This window comes from Lontra canadensis, unplaced genomic scaffold (assembly GCF_010015895.1).
Source record: "Lontra canadensis isolate GAN:19392208 unplaced genomic scaffold, GSC_riverotter_1.0 scaffold2, whole genome shotgun sequence".
Lineage (NCBI taxonomy): Eukaryota > Metazoa > Chordata > Mammalia > Carnivora > Mustelidae > Lontra > Lontra canadensis.
Window position 1 is genome coordinate 38,509,904 of NW_022630996.1, and position 18,422 is coordinate 38,528,325.

At 39.6% G+C, this 18,422-nt stretch overlaps 1 protein-coding gene across 2 annotated transcripts; it reads left to right on the forward strand.

Moving 5' to 3' along the window:
- The first annotated feature begins 1,449 nt into the window (after positions 1-1,449).
- On the forward strand, positions 1,450-9,777 carry GGCT (gamma-glutamylcyclotransferase). Of its 2 annotated transcripts, XM_032872321.1 has the most exons (4): positions 1,451-1,666; positions 6,012-6,157; positions 7,418-7,553; positions 9,405-9,777. In XM_032872321.1, exons 1-4 carry the CDS (start codon positions 1,526-1,528, stop codon positions 9,546-9,548), a joined length of 567 nt encoding a protein of 188 aa, XP_032728212.1. In that variant the 5' UTR covers positions 1,451-1,525; the 3' UTR covers positions 9,549-9,777. The 2 variants fall into 2 exon arrangements, with proteins under 2 accessions (XP_032728217.1, XP_032728212.1); XM_032872326.1 differs by lacking the exon at positions 9,405-9,777 and having other exon boundaries at positions 1,450-1,666; positions 6,012-6,069; positions 7,418-7,505.
- Positions 9,778-18,422: the final 8,645 nt, after the last annotated feature.

Below are 18,422 nucleotides of genomic sequence, written 5' to 3' on the forward strand. Positions count from 1 at the left end.
CCCTGTCACCCTTTCACCACACGGTTTCATTGATGATCCTGGCATGAATCAGTTATTTAATTAGGGGCTACAAGATAGTGATATTCGAATTCTACCATTCATCTTACATTATTTAGCTGGCATACTTTTGTAAAGAGAACCATTTCCTCATCAACTGGGGCTATTTGGTTACCTTGAAATACAGCTGTAAGTAGGAGGGCAGAATAAATGTTTAATTTATTCCTTAAATTACAACTTTTCAGGGTAAAGAGTTGCTCTAACAGTCACTATAACAAATGAGGCTTTTAAAAATTGTTTTTTATATATGGTTTACTCTTTTGGTGGGACTTTTATGTTTGACATTTTCAGTCAATTGCAGTCATCATTTTTGGTACTCAAATTGTTCTAAATTTGGCCAGTGGGCATTTCTTCAAGCTGGTTCCCATGTTCTTTTGAAAGGACCTCGTTTTCCTTGGATACTTCCAGACTTTACTGCCACAAGATGTTCCAAACGCTCCTAGTCATTACCAGCTTCTAACCTTCTACAGCATAAACCATTTCTCCAAGGAGCCCTGGAAACTTTTAGTGGAGAATGATATTTGGAGATCAAAATCTAGGTGCCAGGGATAACCACTCCCCTGAGTTCAAATTAATATTTTCATTTCAAAGTTAACAGTATAAGGTTTTATTTCTTGTTTCTATATTTTCATATCTTATTTTACATTGGAGGTTTTTGTACCTAATAACATTAACAAAATTATTCTTTAAATACTTAAACCAGCCCTATGAGATAGGGGATCATAAGTTATATGACTGTGATCATAATTTATGTTAAAATCGCTATTTTACAAGGAGGAAAGCGATGAGAGGTGCCCGAGCTTACGTGGCCAGTAAATGCCTGCGTCCGGATTTGAAGCCGGCACGCTACTTCCATCCGGAGAGTCCCAGTCATTTCGCAGGGTCGTCACCGAGGTGATCAGGGCTGAGAATGAGAGAACCAGCATGAGGAGGGAATTGGCCCGTCGTGACCGACCGACTGCTTCAAACCGGGAGGGCAGGGCGGGGGTGCGCTCCCTAACGAGCACGAAACACCTGGGAACCACACATGCACCACGCGAAGATGAGAAAACCTGGTTAGGACCCACGCGGCGCAACCCCCAAAATGAACCCACTGGTCCTGACCCGCCTCCTATGCGTAGCGCCCGCCCACCCGCCAATCATACGGAGCTTTGATCATGGGGGCGGGACAACAGAGAAGCGTGGCCAATGAGGAATCGGCTCCCGGTCGCCTTACGACTGAGTATTTCCGAGTCCTAACTGGAGAGCGAAGAGGAGGTGGCGGGCTTGGCCAATCATAAGGGGAGACTCAACATTTGGGACCGGCAGCCAATCAGAAGGCTGGTCGCAGCCGACTCGCCCGGCCCACACTTCCCGCCTTTCCGCTAACTCCAAAGACACCCGCTCGTCAGCCACCGAAGTTCGGACGGTCGCAGTATTCTCAGAGTCGCACGGCCGACCCCCGGGCCGCGCTGGTGTCGGGTGGAACATGGCGAACTCGGCCTGTGAGGACCTCCGAGGCCAGGAGGCGGAGAGTTTTCTGTACTTCGCCTACGGTAGCAATCTGCTGACCGAGCGGATCCACCTCCGAAACCCGTCGGCCGCGTTCCGCTGCGTGGCCCGCCTGCAGGTCAGTGCTGCCCGCGCGCGGCCCCTGCAGCGGCGGGTCCACCCTGCGGACATGGGGACAGGATTTCGAGAAGTCCCTTTCTCGGGGCCGGGAATGCGCCTCTTGCTGATAGGAGCACGTCGGGACTGTCTTCCCTGTCTGGCTTCTGCCCTCCTGGTCATGCCCGCCCGGCAGCTGTGCGCCCCCGGGCCGCCCTGAGCCCCCTGCGGACTTTCCTCGGGAGGCTCGTTCTGCCCAGACCTGGCCACCGCTCTTGCCCACCGACTTAGAAGGGAGTCCGTTGCTCTCTCCTCCCTATCACACCTTCGCTGCAAGGCTTGTCAGCTGGAGTTCTGAAACTCCATTCACCTGTTTTTCGCTCCTGATGGGAGAGGTCCTGAAAGCCGGCACCGTGTCGGAATCATAGTAAGGGCCGAGCTCAGTTAAGTCAGACCACTGGATGAACCATAACCGGCCTTGGTAAAAGTCACTGCTCTTCAGGGGCGCCTGGCTGGCTCGGTCGAGGACCTTGTGACCCTTGGTCTCAGGCCCCGAGTTTGAGCCACACCTTGGGTATAGAGATTACTTAAATAAAAACTTCAAAGTAATTGCTCTTCGGTACAATCCATTCATTCCTTTGGTAGATTTTTTCCCTTGTAGGTACAGAAGTGATAGAGTTAAGTGGGCTGCCTTGAGGACCTGTCCGGGTCTATAGAAGGGACACCCCCCAAAATGATGTAGAAAACCTTTTGACACTGCTGAATTAGACAGACACGGTCTCTGCTGTCCTTATCAGGTTCTTAGTTGCAAGCAACAGAAAGTGGCTGATTTAAGCAGGAAATGAATGTGTTGAAAGGCTGTTAGAGGACTCACAGAATGACCACAGAACTGATAAACAGAGGCATAAGGGTGCCTGGCTGAGTCAGTGGGTGGAGCATCTCAGGGTTGTGAGTTCAAGCCCCACTTTGGATGTGGAGACTACTTCAAAAATAAAACAAAAAACAGGCAGGCGTAAAAGGAAGTACAGCAACCACAGCAGCCAATATCACAGAACCAGCCTAGGATGCCACTGGGGCATCACTGCTTAACTTGGTAAATATGGACACTAAGTTGTGCATTACCGCCCCTGCCTTCTCTGGACCTTGCCTGCTACTGTCAGTACACCCCTGCAGTTCCTGAAACCGGGATGTAGCCACCACCTACAGGGTGGAGATTCTGCTGTTCTTGGGCACTAGCTTCTAATTCAGAGTCCCAGGTGGGTGTCCTGGTTGGCTAACTCTTGGCCACATGCCCATGCCCTGACTGCAAGCAAAGCTGGGAGAACCAACTGCTGGCATTTGAAGCCTCAGAAATGGGAGTTGGGGTCTAGCACTTTCTACCCCCAGACTCCTAAGGTAGGTAATTGCCCAAATGTGGAAAAGAAGTTCAGATACTTATAGTTGGGACAAGTGGAAGAGCTATCAAGCAAATGGTTACTGAGTTTCAGATACGGTGAGTTTAAAAAGGAGACATGTTGTACCTTCCTCTCAGTTTTGCTGTGACCCTAAAACTGCTCTAAAAAAAAGTGAGGTCTTGGGGTGCCCAGGTGGCTTGGTTGTTAACTGTCTGCCTTCGGCCCAGGTCGTTATCCCAGGATCCTGGGATCGAGCCTCATGGCGGGCTTCCTGATCAGTGGGGGGCTTGCTTCTCCCTCTCCCATTCCCCCTGCTTGTGCATGCTGTCTCTCTCTCTCTCTCTCTCTCTCTCTCTCTCTGTGTCAGGTAAATAAATAAAATCTTTAAAAAAAAAAAAAAGTGAAGTCTTTACCCCAAAAAAAGAGGAGATCTACAAGGTACTATGGGAATGTATGATTTGGGGTCCCGACTTAAGAGCTTAGTAAAGCTCTTCCTGAAAATAACGACTTTTAAGCTGAGACCTGAATGATTGGGCAGGGGGAGACAAAGAAAAGAGAAGGAACAGCACGTACAAATGACCTCAGGAAAGAAGCTGGGCCATCCAGCTGCTGTGGCTGGAGTTTAGTGTTGAGGAGGATATAGCTTGGCAACTAAAGACGTAGTGAAGGACTGTATGCTACTGGACCACAGAAGCCAAAAAAGACTGGTCTTTATCTTGAGAGCAATGAAAAGATCCATTGCAGAATTTAAGCAAATGAAATATTAGATTTACAGCTTTGAAAGCTCATTCTGGTTGCTATGGAAAATGGGTTGGAAGGGAAGACAACAGTGGATGTGGGGAGCTCAGTTAGAAAGGTTTTGTAGTCATCCATGCTAAAGATAATGGCACCTTGAAATGGAGTGGTAGCAGTGGAGGGTAGACGGGTTGGGGAGGTATTTAGGAAATAATAAGGTTAGGCCTTGGTAACTGCTTGTGAAGGGAGGATGAGGTAACAGGGGTGACTAAGGTTTTTGGTGCAATAAATTGGATGATGATGATATTTGTAAAGAGAAGAGGAGAATCAGTTTTGGAGGGAAAATCAAGCTCAGCTTAAACATACTGAGTTCGGATGCTTGTTACACATCCCAGTGAGCAGAAAAACATTAGTGAGCATTTATTAAGTACTCACTGTGTGGTAGGTCCTGTTCTAAGCACTTTTGAAGTTTAGAAGAGAGATCTGGGTTGGATTAAAAGATGATTGGAATATTGGATGGTATTTGAAGTCATCGGAGGGGATAGATTGTCTTGAGCAAATTGCTGATGAACAAGAAAAGGGGCCTGAACTAAGCCCTTAGCAACTCTACCATTTAAACACCAGGTACGGTGGAGGAGTTATCAAAGGGAATTGAGATCAGGGGACAGTCTGAAAGTCAGAAAGGAGGCAGATCAAGACAGGGTGGTTAACTGTGTCAGAAGTAGGTGAAAAGTGGAGCAAGAGGAGGAATGAAAATTGTCTGTTGGATTTAGTAGTAGACAACCAGTACCTCATGTGGTTGTGACTTTTTAATTAGCTCTCATGATGTCCTGCCAGGGCTACGTGCTCCTAGAATATCCAGTATACCAGTTGAAAATACTACTCAGACCAACCTTTTTCCTGAAATGTCTGACATTTGAAGAAAATAAAAGTGACAGGGATAAAATATAAACCTTAGATTTAGTATCTAGTCCAACCTTTTTTATTTTATTATTAAGGAAACTAAGCTCTAGAAAGATGGAAAGAAATTTTCTATACCAAATGGCCAAGTAAGGGTTTTTCATCTTCCCCAGGGTTCTCTCCTCTGATTACCCATCTCTATAGGGAAAAGCTAAGCTAGAAATCTGGCTCTGTTACTTATACATTGAGAGACTTAGGCAAGTTGCTTAATCTTTATAAGCCACAGTTTTTCTTGTTATTAAATGGGTATAATAAAGTTGTTGACAGGATAAAAATGAAAGTCCACATAAAGCTCATAGTGCAGTTATAGAACCTAGTTATGTACTAGTGTTAGCTGCTCTTATATTTATTATAGATATAATAGTATAATTCATGAATGTTAGATTAACGTTAGTAAGTTTAAAAATCACCCTCAAATGGTGCCTCCTTGGGGCGCCTGGGTGGCTCAGTGGGTTAAAGCCTCTGCCTTTGGCTCAGGTCATTATCCTGGCGGTCCTGGGATCAAGCCAGGCATGGGGCTCTGCTCAGCAGGGAGCCTGCTTCCTCTGCCTCTCTGCCTACTTGTGATCTCTGTCAAATAAATAAATAAAATCTTTAAAAAAAAAAAGATTGTGGCTCCTTGAGGGCAAACATGGTGATATATGGTAGTAGGATACTCTTTACATACATAAAAGTAGATTAGGAGTGCCTGGGTGGCTCAGACCTTAAGAAGGTCGGCTCATGGGCTCAGGTCATGATCCCAGGACCCTGGGATTGAGCCTGGCATCGGGCTCCTTGCTCAACAAGAAGCCTGCTTTTCCCTCTCCCACTCCCCCTGCTTGTGTTCCCTCTCTCACTGACTCTCTGTCAAATAAAATAAAATCTTTAAAAAAAAAAAGTAGGTCATAACCCCTATGTAGCTACCCAGCTTCAATAATTATGTGTATATACTGTGGTTGCCTCTAAGTTAAAATCCATGTGTGTGTAGGTAGACTGCAAAGCAATTTTAAAAAATGAAAATACTTATATTAAGGCATTGAGATTACAGGCTTTTTTAAAACCTGTTTATGGATGCATATTATATATTTAATATACATTTCAATTTAAAAATATGAAAAAATATAGTCCTTGAGATCTGGGTCGTTGTTTATCTTTGTATTTTTTACAGCTTCTTATTCAGAGAAGGAACTCAAAGTTTATGTCTTAACTGCATGGAGTTCAAGGTAAATTTTTTTATTTTGAAGAGGGAAATTTTGGTTCAAGTAGATATTGATCATATTATTTTGGTTTCCTTTGTAGGATTATAAGCTTGACTTTGGCAATTCCCAAGGCAAAACAAGTGAAACTTGGCATGGAGGTATAGCCACCATTTTTCAAAGTCCTGGCGATGAAGTATGGGGAGTAGTATGGAAAATGAACAAAAGCAATTTGAGTTCTCTGGATAAGTAGGTGGCTTCTAATTACAAGTTAAACAATAACTGATTCAGAAAGTGGATCATATTCAAAGATGTGTATATATACGTCTTTCAAAACCATATACTATATTCTTTACACTTCAGAGTTAACATAAAAAGTGTAATGTGCATATCTGAGGAAAAAAAAACCTAGGGGTGCCTGACTGGCTCAGTCTGTAGAGCATGCAACTCTTGATCTCAGGGTTGTGAGTTCAAGCCCCACACTGGGCATAGAGCCTACATTTAAAAAAAAAAAAAATGCCTAGCAGGGTCCTATATTCCCGTTGAGATTTGGGAGATGTTTATAATCTCTTCTTTTTGTTCTTTCTTTTTTTTTTTTTTAATTAATTAATTAATTTACTTGGCAGAGCTGGGGAGACAGTGAGAGAGGAAATACAAGCAGGGGGAGTGGGAGAGGGAGAAGCAGGCTTCCCACTGAGCAGGGAGCCCAATGCAGGGCTCGAGCCCAGGACCCTGGGATCATGACCTGAGCAGAAGGCAGATGCTTAACAATTGAGCCACCCAGGTGCCCCTATAATCTCCCCTGTAAAAAACGGAGTCTTTATTTTTGTTCTATTTTTTTTAATTTAAAAAATCTTTGTAGTTTCATATTGTGAAAAGGCATGAAGATGTTTGTAATTGTTGCATCTTTCTGTTGGTTTCAAAAGCAGTTCAACTTTTATTAGAGTCAGTTTTTAGAAAATAATTCTTTAAGGCAGCAGTTGAAAAACTAATAATTTATAAAAACTTTGACAACATATTAGAAATATCTTGATACTTTTTTTAACGGAACTCTCAAGATCTGTGTAGCAGAGCATGTATACAAAGAAAGTTGGCAGAAAAGAGTAGGGCTTGAGAAGAACACATTATCTGATATGTCCCTGGTGAATGAGAGTGAGCCATTCTCTCTAATTATCTCCTGGTGGATATTCTCTTGTTGTCAGAACACACAGTCAGTTTTTTGTACCTAGAGAGCAATGTTGAGGGGTACAAAGATTGAAATAACTATATTCAAGCATGGGTTTAAATAGGATAAATACTGAGATCTATTAGAAGTATACAAGTAATACTAAATCTGAGGCTTTCCAATTGAAATGCTGTTTACTTTTGACGTGGTAATATTTATAATGTGTTCTACCATATCCCAGAATACATAGGGAGCAAGTAAATCCATATATTGTTAAATTTTTAGCCCAGTAAACTAACTTGACTAAGTCAAATATGTTTAAAATTTGGCTGTTCTGGTTTCAGGCAAGAAGGAGTTAATAGTGGAACATATGTCCCAATAGAAGTTAATGTTTATACTCAAGAAGGAAAAGAAATAACCTGTCGAAGTTATCAGATGAAAAATTATGAGAGTGCTCCCCCATCCCCCCAGTATAAAAAGGTAAGCAACTTACAAAGACTATTGGCGGTTCCTTTTTAATTTTCACTGAGCTAAACTAAAAAATACCTTGTTTTAAAAAGAATTAGTGTGCATTAAATTCTACATGAACACTTCAGTCTTTTTTGCCTGCCCTACCCCTTGAACACTTAATCTAAGTGTTTTTAATACAAAAATGATAGTTATTTACCTAACATGCAAATTGAAAAATGTTCAGATTTATTTGTAATGATAGACCCATATTCCTAAAACAGATTTATCTAAAAAGACTCTGGAAGTCTATTTGAGTCATATGTGTTTTGATATGTGTTTTCTTTCCTCAAGTAGAATATAACATGTATGCATGCATTTTTAGTGGATTTATTCTATACATAGGTTTTTGTAATCATTTTTTCTCCACAAGAGAGTATTTCATAACACTAAGATTCATTTTTATGGGGGAGAAATATATTTCCTATTGCTGAAATGCTTTCCATCCCTAGAGAAAGGGAAGAGAGTCATGCTTTCTTTCAAAGTCAGAGATACCACTCCCACAAGCATAGGAAAAGGATGTGGGATAGAAACCCCAACATCCCTTTTTAGAAATCCAAATTTAGTTACTTTGGAAGGCCTAATCAGGACATGGCACGTGGAGTGGATGACCCAGTTCCTGGGCCAAATTTGGAATTTTCTAGTATTGAGCCTAGAGGAATTAGCCTGGTTTGGGTCTGGGAAGCACCACTGAGCACAGCTGCCATGTATTACCTCATTTCCCATCAGAGGTAGAGTAGACTCCCAGGTTAAACTAAAACTTCTCCCTATAAACTTTACAGTTTTTTTAAAGAATGGTGTTTTTTTCTTACTAGATCATGCCAGTTCTCTACAATAAGTTTTTGTCTTACTATAAAAAAATTTTAAATTAGAATGACCAGAATAAAAAACACAAGAAATAACAAATGTTAGCGAGGATGTGGAGAAAAAGGAACCCTGATGTGATTGATGCTGGTGGGAATGCAAGCTGGTGCAGCCACTGTGGAAAACAGTGTGGAGGAGCCTCAAAAAATTAAAAATAGAGCTACCCTATGATGCAATAATCACACTACTGGGTATTTACCCAAAGAAAACGAACACATTAATTGAAAAGATGTATGCATCCCTGTGTTTACTGCAGCATTATATACAACAGCTAAGATATGGAAGCAGCCTAAGTGTCCATCCATAGTTGTGGCTAAATAAGACGTGGTATGAGGGTATTTATATACATATACATACATACAATGGAATATTATTCAGCCATAAAAAGAGAATGAGATCTTGCTATTGACAGCAACATGGATGGACCTAGAAGGTATCATGGTAAGTGAAATAAATCAGAAAGGCAAATACCATATGATTTCATTCATATGTGGAATCTATGAACAAATAAATGAACAGACAAAAAATGCTTGACTCTTAAATACAGAGAAAAACTGGTGGTTATCAGAGGGAAGGTGAGTGGGAGGGATGAAATAGGTGAAGGGGAATAAGACCACACTTACCATGATGAACACTGAGTAATGTAAAGAATTGTTAAATCATTATATTGTACACCTAAAACTAATATAACACTGTTAATTATACTTCAGTTTTTAAAAATATTTTAAACCATGTTATTGAGTAAAATTGATCTCCATAAGAATGTGTCATGTGGATTTGAAGACTGCACGTTCATGCTCACCATGAGAGGAATGGCTGTCTCTATTTTGTTCTATAATTGTTTATTCTAGAGTTATCTGAAAGCTAACAGGTCATGCTTTGATATTGCACATAAAATTGTGGTATACTAATTATGTTCCTAATTAAAAGGTGTTTTTTGTTTATTTTAACCATTTTTAGGTCATTTGCCTGGGTGCAAAAGAAAATGGTTTGCCACTGGAGTATCAGAAGAAGTTAAATGCAATAGAACCAAATGACTACAAAGGAGGAGTCTCAGAAGAAATTGAAGACATTATCAAAAAGGGAGAAACAAAAGCTCATTAGGACATAATATTTTAGATAGAAATCTAAATTATAATAGAAAATACAGATACTCTCTGTATGTGCTAATGTATTTTTAACATTTAGAAAAGAGATCTGAGGTATGTCTATGTTTAATATATTTTCAACAGTGCTCTGAAGGGATATCTTACTTAGGTGACTCCTTGTTTTCAGACTAAAAAGAAACGAGATTAGAAATTAGATAATTGAAGGCCCTAGGTGGCTCAGTTAAGTGTCTATCTTCTGTTCAGGTCATGATCCCAGGATCCTGGGATGGAGCCCCACATTGGGCTCCCTGCTCAATGGAAAGCCTCCTTCTCTCTCTGCCTGCTGCTCTGCCTACTTGTGCACGCTCGCTCTCTCTCTGTGTCAAATAAATAAAAAAAATCTTAATTAAAAGATAATTGAAAAGGAGGCCATGAGGCACTAGAATGCATGACAAATGGATGAGGATACTCCTTCCGTGGGCACTTAAAGTTATTTTCAGGAGTGGAGTGTATTCTTATTCTGTGACAAAGGAGAGATTTGCAACTTAATGATTGTGCTGGTGAATTGCTCTGCTTTGGGATTTTTTTTTAATCAGCATAAGAGCAAGCAAACTGCAAAGACCGTTGATAATTTTTTAAATTTAAAAATGGCATACTGTTCTTAGAGAAATAAATGTATTTGTGGTTTAACCTGTATTCCCTACTAAAGTACTGTATATCACTTTCTTAGAGACTTCTGAGTCTGGTGTTAACTCTACACAGTCCGTACTAGAGGATTCTTGCACCGATGTTGGAACCAGACAGCCTAGGATCAGTTGTCAGTTCTACCACATTCTAGCTGAGAGACCTTGGGTTTCCTGAGTTTGTGCCTCAGTTTGCTCATCTATAGAGTGAGGGCAGTTGAAACACCTATGTCTTGGGATTATTTTGAGGAGTAAATACATGTAATAAGCTTAGAACAGAGCCTGGCACATAATAAGTATTAGAAATCACCAATGTTCTTATTGAAGATTTGAGTTTCTACAGAGCCATCCTTGGAACAGGATCTTAAAGTAGAAGAGTTAATGATGATGAGGGGAAAATGTTTTATGTTTTATGGAAGCTCCAGTTTGACTCTTGGCTTCTTAAATTTATTTCCTGAACAAATAGAGGAAAGAAGAGTCATGACTAAAACAGCACCAGTTATCAAAAAATCAGGTCTCTGGAATGCAGTGAGAATGCAGAGAGAAAACTGGACTTTAGAAACAGGTTATTGGAATGAAGTGTGCTAGCTGCAGGAACATAAAGATTTGGTTTGTTCTCTTGGGAAAAATAACCAAAGAACTTTTCAGCTACAGCTGTTGAAGTGAGACTGAACCATAGACTTAAGGTTAGATCATGTTTTATAGCTGTTACACCTTACTGTTCTCAGGTACACCCTCTAATATCCTAGTTTTCTCCAGTTCCTAACTCTTCCCAAGAAGACCAAATTTGTCAGTACCCAGAACTCAGTTATGGTAAAATAGTGAGCAAAGCTCAGTTTTGATGTAAAAATAGAATAATATTCTCATAATCTATCTCACCCACCTAAAATGACAACTTTCATTAAGGAATTTAAAACACTAACGATAAAACCTTCATGTCTGGCCTTTTAATGAAAATCTGGTAGTCATGAGAAATACTGTTTCTCTAGTCGTGTTCAGGGTAGTACTACCAAATGTCATATGCAAGGAATTTGCATTTCTACTAGGGATTTTAGCCCTATAACCACAATACAACCAACGGGATAAACTATAACAATTTTATGAAAAGCATTTCTGGGCTTTCAAGAAAATAAGGAAAATCTTCAAGATCTACCAGTCCCTTTCCCAGAAAAAGAAAAAGATAAATTTCCCAGCACTGATAAACAAGTGACACCTACATCTTTGGGTACACATGCGAATAATAGCCCTGGAATTTGACTACTCACTCTTGAGCAATCCTACTGCAGGACAGGAAGACAACCTGAAAATTCTGTATGAAATGGACCCTTGAACAGAACTAAAATTGTCTCTAGTAAGCCTTGTAATTTCCAGCAGCAGGAAATGCAAATTCTCTCTGAAGAAAGCAATCCTAATTTAGATCCTCAGATTGTCCACCTGAAAATTCAAAAGCTAATTATAAGGAAAATGGTACATCATAACAGAAAAAAAAAAAAATCCCCAAGGTTTTGAGATACTGAAATGATCAAAAACAGTGTATAATAAGTACATATGGAGACTTTGACTTCTGGAAAGATGGAGTAGACCTACTCTTCCTTATTCCTTCTGTTAACTATAACTAAAATCCCTGAACATTATGTATAAAACACGACTCTGAAAAGGGATTAAAAGCAGACTAGCCGGGGACAAGAAACAACATGGTACTGAATTCCCTGGGTTTTCTCTTGCCTCCTACATCTCGGACTTGTATCTGAGGAAGCCAGCAATCTGAAAGCACCAATGAGCACAGACAAGGAAAACCTACTCTGTAATAAAAGGACTAGGAAATGGACACTTTAGCAAGACAAAACTTACAGAGAATAAGTTTTCCCCACCCAAATACCACAAAGAAAAATTATGGACCTCCTCCCACCACCTTGCCCCTACATCTACCCATACTAGGAAAGGTCAAGAGGGGAGCCTAGACTTCCAGCCTCATTAGGCTGTAGCAGGGCATCCTAACACTGTCCCCTGCCACAACTGTCAGTGCAGTGTCAGAACAGGCTGAGTAAGGAGCCACCCAACAGTAATCAGCCCTGTCTCTCCCCTGCTCCCCATAGTGTCAGTGGAAACCATGCAAGGACCCTGGGTTTAAACTGCCCATCAGTCATTAACAAAGTGCTTCCCCCTCTGCTGGGGTGGTGTCAGAGGTCAAGTCGTAAGTCAGACTTAATATCACCACCCAGTGGTAAAAATGTCACCCTTCCCTGTTATATCAGTGAACACCATATAGTGGGCAGTGATAAGGCTTTCCTACTCCTCCTAGGAACGGGGAAAGTACCAGTGGAGACTTCCGGGGGAGGGGGGGTTGGAACTCCCACCTACACCCAAGTTCCTTGGCAGTAGCTGAGTGGAAACCTGAACTTCTACCCCATTTAGTAATATCAAGGCAATGACCCTTGCTACCTTCTGCTGGAGTGGTTTCAGGTTAAGCTAAAGTAGATTTTAGTAAGATCCAGAGGCTTGAAATTTCCAGAATGTCCAGGTTTTAATTGAAAATCACTTAATTCCAAGATCCAGGAAGATCTCAAATGAGAAAAGATCATCAGTAGATGCCAAAATAATTAGATTATGTTAGAAGAAATAAGCAGTGAACTGGAAGAAAGAACAATAGAAATTGTTCTACCTAGCCGAGAAAAAACAGACTAAAAAAAAAAAAAAATTAACAGACTCAAGGACCTGTGGGGCTATAATAGAAGATCTTACATTTGTGTCATGGGAGTCTCAGAAGGAGAGAAGAACTAGAGAAAAGGGGAAAAAAGGAGAAAGGGCAGGCTGAAAAAGTACCCAATGAAGTAATGGTTTAAATGTTCTAACTTTGGCAAAAAACAAACCTATAGATTCAAGAAGTGGAGTGAAGCCATGACAGTTTCATGTGGTTTAACCTAACACACCTAACTCCCAGGTTTGTGGGTGGAATTAGCAATAGGGTACATAAAATGCCAAGCACAGTGCCTGGTATACAGCTCTTGCCTAGTAAGCTGTAGTTAATGTTAGGAGGAGGAGCTGAGTGAACCCCAAACAAGCCCAAAGAAATCCACACCAGACACTTTATAATCAAACTTGTAAAATCCAACGACAAAAGTTCTTGAGAGTAGCGAATGAGAGATGACATTTCACGTGATTGCAGGAGAAACAATTTAAATGACACCAGATTTCTCATCAGAAACCATGAAAGCCAAAAGAAAGTGGCACATTTTTCAAGTGCTTGAAGAAAACTCTCAAATCAGACTCCAGTGAAAATAGCCTGTGAGACTAAAGGGGAAAATCAAGACATTCTCAGATGAAGGAAAACTAGAAAAATTTGTTGCTAGCAGACCTACCCTAAAGGAATGGCTGAAGAAAGTTTTCTAGACAGGAAGAAATAAAGGAACTGGAACATCAGAAAGGAAAGAGTAACATGGTAAGCAAATACATGGGTAAATACAATAGACTCTCCTCCTGAATTTCTGAAATAATGGTTGAAGCAAAAATTATAACATTGTGTTTCTAAATATATGTAGAAGTAATATTTAATTATAAAAGGATTGGTAAAAATGATGACACCAATAGACTGAAAAATTATATGTATATATTGTAATAGCTAAAGAAACAGCTTAAGAAAGCTATATGAACAAATACACTTAAAAAAAACTATAGGGGGTACCTGGGTGGCTCAGTCAGTTAAGCATCCAACTCTTGATTTTAGCTCAGGTCATGATCTCAGGATTGTGAGATCAAGGCCCACTTTGGGCTCCATGCTAGGTAGAGGGGAGGGGTTAGTGGGACGGGTGAGCCCTGTGATAGGTATTAAGGAGGGCACATAGTGCATGGAGCACTGGGTGTTATACACAATAAATCATGGAATGCTACATCAAAAACTAATGATGTACTATATGGTGACTAACAACATAATAAAAAAATAAAAATAAATACTAACACTCTAAAAAAAAGAAGTTACAATTATAGAAATATTTATATATATATATATATATTAGGTACACACATTTAGAGTAACTGCAGAATTTTCAAGATGATACAAATGATAAATATACAAATGTACCTTAGCACAGCAGTACATGATTCTGTCTTTGCTGCCCATCATCACCAGGTTATTAAAATCAGTTAAACCTTAAAAAAAAACAAAAACAAAACAAAAAAAAAAAACTTCTCTCTTCCTCTACCCCTCCGCACTTCTAAAAAACAAACCCACTACAGATAAATAAAAATGGAATTCAAAAAAATGTTAAAGTAACCTATAGAAACTTATTTTTAAAAACAGAGAAATGAAAACCAGACAAAACCAAAAGTAACATGGCACACTTAAACCTTAACATATCAATAATTACACTCAATGTAAATTATCTCATTAGACCAATTAAAAACAGAAATTGGCAGAGTGGATTAAGAATATGATCCAACCTGATCAATATGATCCAGTAAGTTTGGATCATATCAACTCAGGGTGCCTGAGTGCACAGTCGGTTAAGCATCCGACTCTTGGTCATGATCTCAGGATCTTAAAATTGAGGCTTGTGTCAAGCTCCACACTCAGCATGGAGTTCACTTAAAACTTTCCCTCTGTCCCTCCCCGCCTGAACACACTCTCTCTCTCTCAAAATAAATAAATCTTAAAAAAATATATTTTTTAAATAATATGATCCAACTTTATGCTGTCTACAAGAAACTCACTTCAACTAATACAATATAAGCAGTTTGAAAGTAAAGGGATGGAGAAATCTATACGCTGCAAGTGTTAATTAAGGGAAAGAATGAGTGGCTATATTAATACCAGATAAAGTAGATTTCAAAGCAAAGCAAAGTATCAGAGATGGAGGGACATTTTGGCAACCCTTACCAATTCATTTTATGAAGCTAGTATTACCCTGGTACAAAAACCAAAGACAGGGCGCTTGGGTGGCTCAGTGGGTTAAAGCCTCTGCCTTCAGCTCAGGTCACGATCCAAGGGTCCTGGGCTCTCTGCTCAGCAGGGAGCCTGCTTCCCTTCCTCTCTCTCTGCCTGCCTCTCTGCCTACTTGTGATCTCTGTCTGTCAAATAAATTAAAAAAAAAAAAAAGACAATAAGAAAAAAAGCAAACAAAAATAAACCTACAGACAATATCCCTCATGAATATAGATTAAACATTATAAACTAAATACTCAGAATTCAGCACTACATAAAAAGAATCATACATCATGACCAAAGAAGGTTTTATTCCAGAGATGTAAGTCTGGCTTGATACTTGAAAATCAAAGTAATCCGCTGTATTAACAAGCAAAAAAGTAAAGTCACATGATCATGTCAGTTGTTGCAGAAAAAAAGCATTTGGCACAATTCAACACCCGTCCATGATTTAAAAAAAAAAAAAAATTCTCAGGGTACCTGGGTGGCTCAGTCAGTTAAACATCTGACTCTTGGGGCACCTGGGTGGCTCAGTGGGTTAAAGCCTCTGCCTTCAGCTCAGGTCATGATCCTGGGGTCCTGGGATCAAGCCCCGAGTCAAGTCGGGCTCTCTGCTCGGCAGAGAGCCTGCTTCCCCCTCTCTCTCTGCCTCTCTCTCTGCCTACTTGTGATTTCTCTCTCTGTCAAATAAATGAATAAAATCTTTAAAACAAACAAACAAACAAACAAAAAATCTGACTCTTGGTTTCAGCGCAGGTCATAATCTCATGGGTTGTGTAATGGAACCCCCCATTTGCGCTCGCTGCTCAGCGAGGAGTCTGCTTGGAGATTCTATCCCTCTGCCACTCCTCCGACTTGCATATGTAACTGCTCTCTCTCTCTCTCTCTGAAACAAATAAATAATTCTTTAAACAAATTCTCAGAAAAATAGGAACAGAGGGAACTTCAACAATATGATAAAAAGCATCTATAAAATACTTATAGCTAACATTATACTTAATTGTAAAAGACTAAATGCTTTCCCTCTAAACCCAGGAAGAAGGCAAGGATATCTGCTCTCATCATTATTATTCAAGATGGTGCTAGAAGTTCTGGCCAGTGCAATAAGGAAAAAAAAAAAATGAAAGGCTTATAGATTAGAATGGAGTAAATGAAACAGTCTCTATTTACAGATGACATGATTGTCCATGCAGAAAATTTCTGGGAATCTACAAAAATAACGTGCTTTCTTTTTTTTTTTTTTAAGATTTTATTTATTTATTCGACAGAGATCATAAGTAGGCAGAGAGACAAGCAGAGAGAGAGGAGGAAGCAGGCTCCCCACTGAGCAGAGAGCCTGAAGTGGGACTTGATCCCAGGACCCTGAGATCATGGCCTGAGCCAAAGGCAGAGGCTTAATCCACTGAGCCACACAGGTGTCTTTGTGCTTTTTTTTCTATTGCTTTTCCTCTAAGATCAGAAACAAGACAAGGATGTCTGGTCTCACCACTTTAATTCTACTTAGTAATAGAAGTCCAAGCCACAACAATCAGACAAGAAAAATAAATAAGAGGGATCCAAGTTGGTAAGGAAGAAGTAAAACTTTTACTATTTATAGATGGCATGATGCTATATGTAAAACCCCAAAGACTCCAGCAAAAATACTACTTGAACTGATAAGTGAATTCAGTAGTTGCGGGATAAAAAATAAATATACAGAAATCTGTTACATTTCTATACACTGTTAATGAAGCAGCAGAAAGTGAAATTAAGAAAACAATCCCATTTACAATTGCACCAAAATTGTTAAAATACCTAAGAATAAACCTAACTGAAGAGGTGAAAGACCTGTACTCTGAAAACTAGAAAACTTTTGATGAAAGAAATTGAAGATGACCCCCCAAAACTGGAAAGACATTCCATGCTCATGGATTGGAAGAACAAGTATTGTTAAAATGTCTATACTACCCAAAGCAATCTACACATTGAATGCAATCCCAATAAAAATATCAAAAGCATTTTGAGGCACCTGGGTGACTCCATTGGTTAAGTGGGATTGAGCCCTGCATTAGGCTCCGCACTTAGCAGAGAATTGGTTTGAGGATTCTCTCTCTCCCTTTGCCCCTTCCTCTGCTCATGCCCTCTCTTTCTCTTTCTAAAATAAATAAATCTTAAAAATATATATCAATAGCATTCTTCACAAAAATAGAATAATTAATCCTAAAATTTGTATGGAACCACAAAAGACCCTGAATAGCCAAAACGACCTTGAGAAGGAAAGCCAAAGCTGGAGGCATCATAATTCCAGACTTCAAGTTATATTACAAAGTGGTAGTAATCAAAACAGTATGGTACTGGCACAAAAATAAATACATAGATCCGAGAAACAGAATAGAAAACCCAGAAATAAACCCACAATTATATGGTCAATTAATCTTTGATGAAGCAGAAAAAGATATCCAATGGGAAAAAGACAGTCTCTTCAACAAATGGTGTCTGAGCCTTCGGTAGAGTTTATGATCTCATGGTTCTGGGATTAAGTTCCTGTATCACATCAGGCTCTCTGCTCTGCAGGGAGCCTGCTTCCCCCTCTCTGTCTGCCTGCCTCTCTGCCTACTTGTGGTCTCTCTCTCTCTGTGTCTGTCAAATAAATAAATAAAATCTTCAAAAAAAAATTAAATTTAAAATGACCTATTCTGGAAAATGTTACATCTACACTTAAAAAGAATGTGTATTCTGCTGTTTTCATACCCTTTGCATGATAAATATTTCTCCATCCCTTCATTTTCAATCTGCATGTGTCTTTAGGTCTGAAGTGAGTCTCTTGTAGGCAGCATATAGATGGTCCTTGCTTTTTTATGCATTCCATTACCCTATGTCTTTTGATTGGAGCATTTAATCCATTTAAATTCAGAATAATTACTGATGGGTATGTACTTGTTGCCATTTTGTTACTTGTTTTATGATTGTTTTCATAGTTCTCTGTTCCTTTCTTCTCTTGCTCTATTTCCTTGTGGTTTGATGGCTTTCTTTAGTGAAGTGCTTGGATTCCTTTCTCTTTACTTTTTGTGTATCTTTTGCAGGTTTTTTATTTGTGGTTACCATCACCATACATATATAACATCTTATGTATATAGCAATCAATATTAAATTGATGGTCACTTAAATTCAAACCTATTCTAAAAGCATTAAATTTTTACTCCCATCACCCACATTTTAGGTATGTGATATCATACTTGATATGCTTTTATTTTGTGAATCCCTTGACTAATTTTCATAGATATAATTGATTTTACTGATTTTGTCCTTT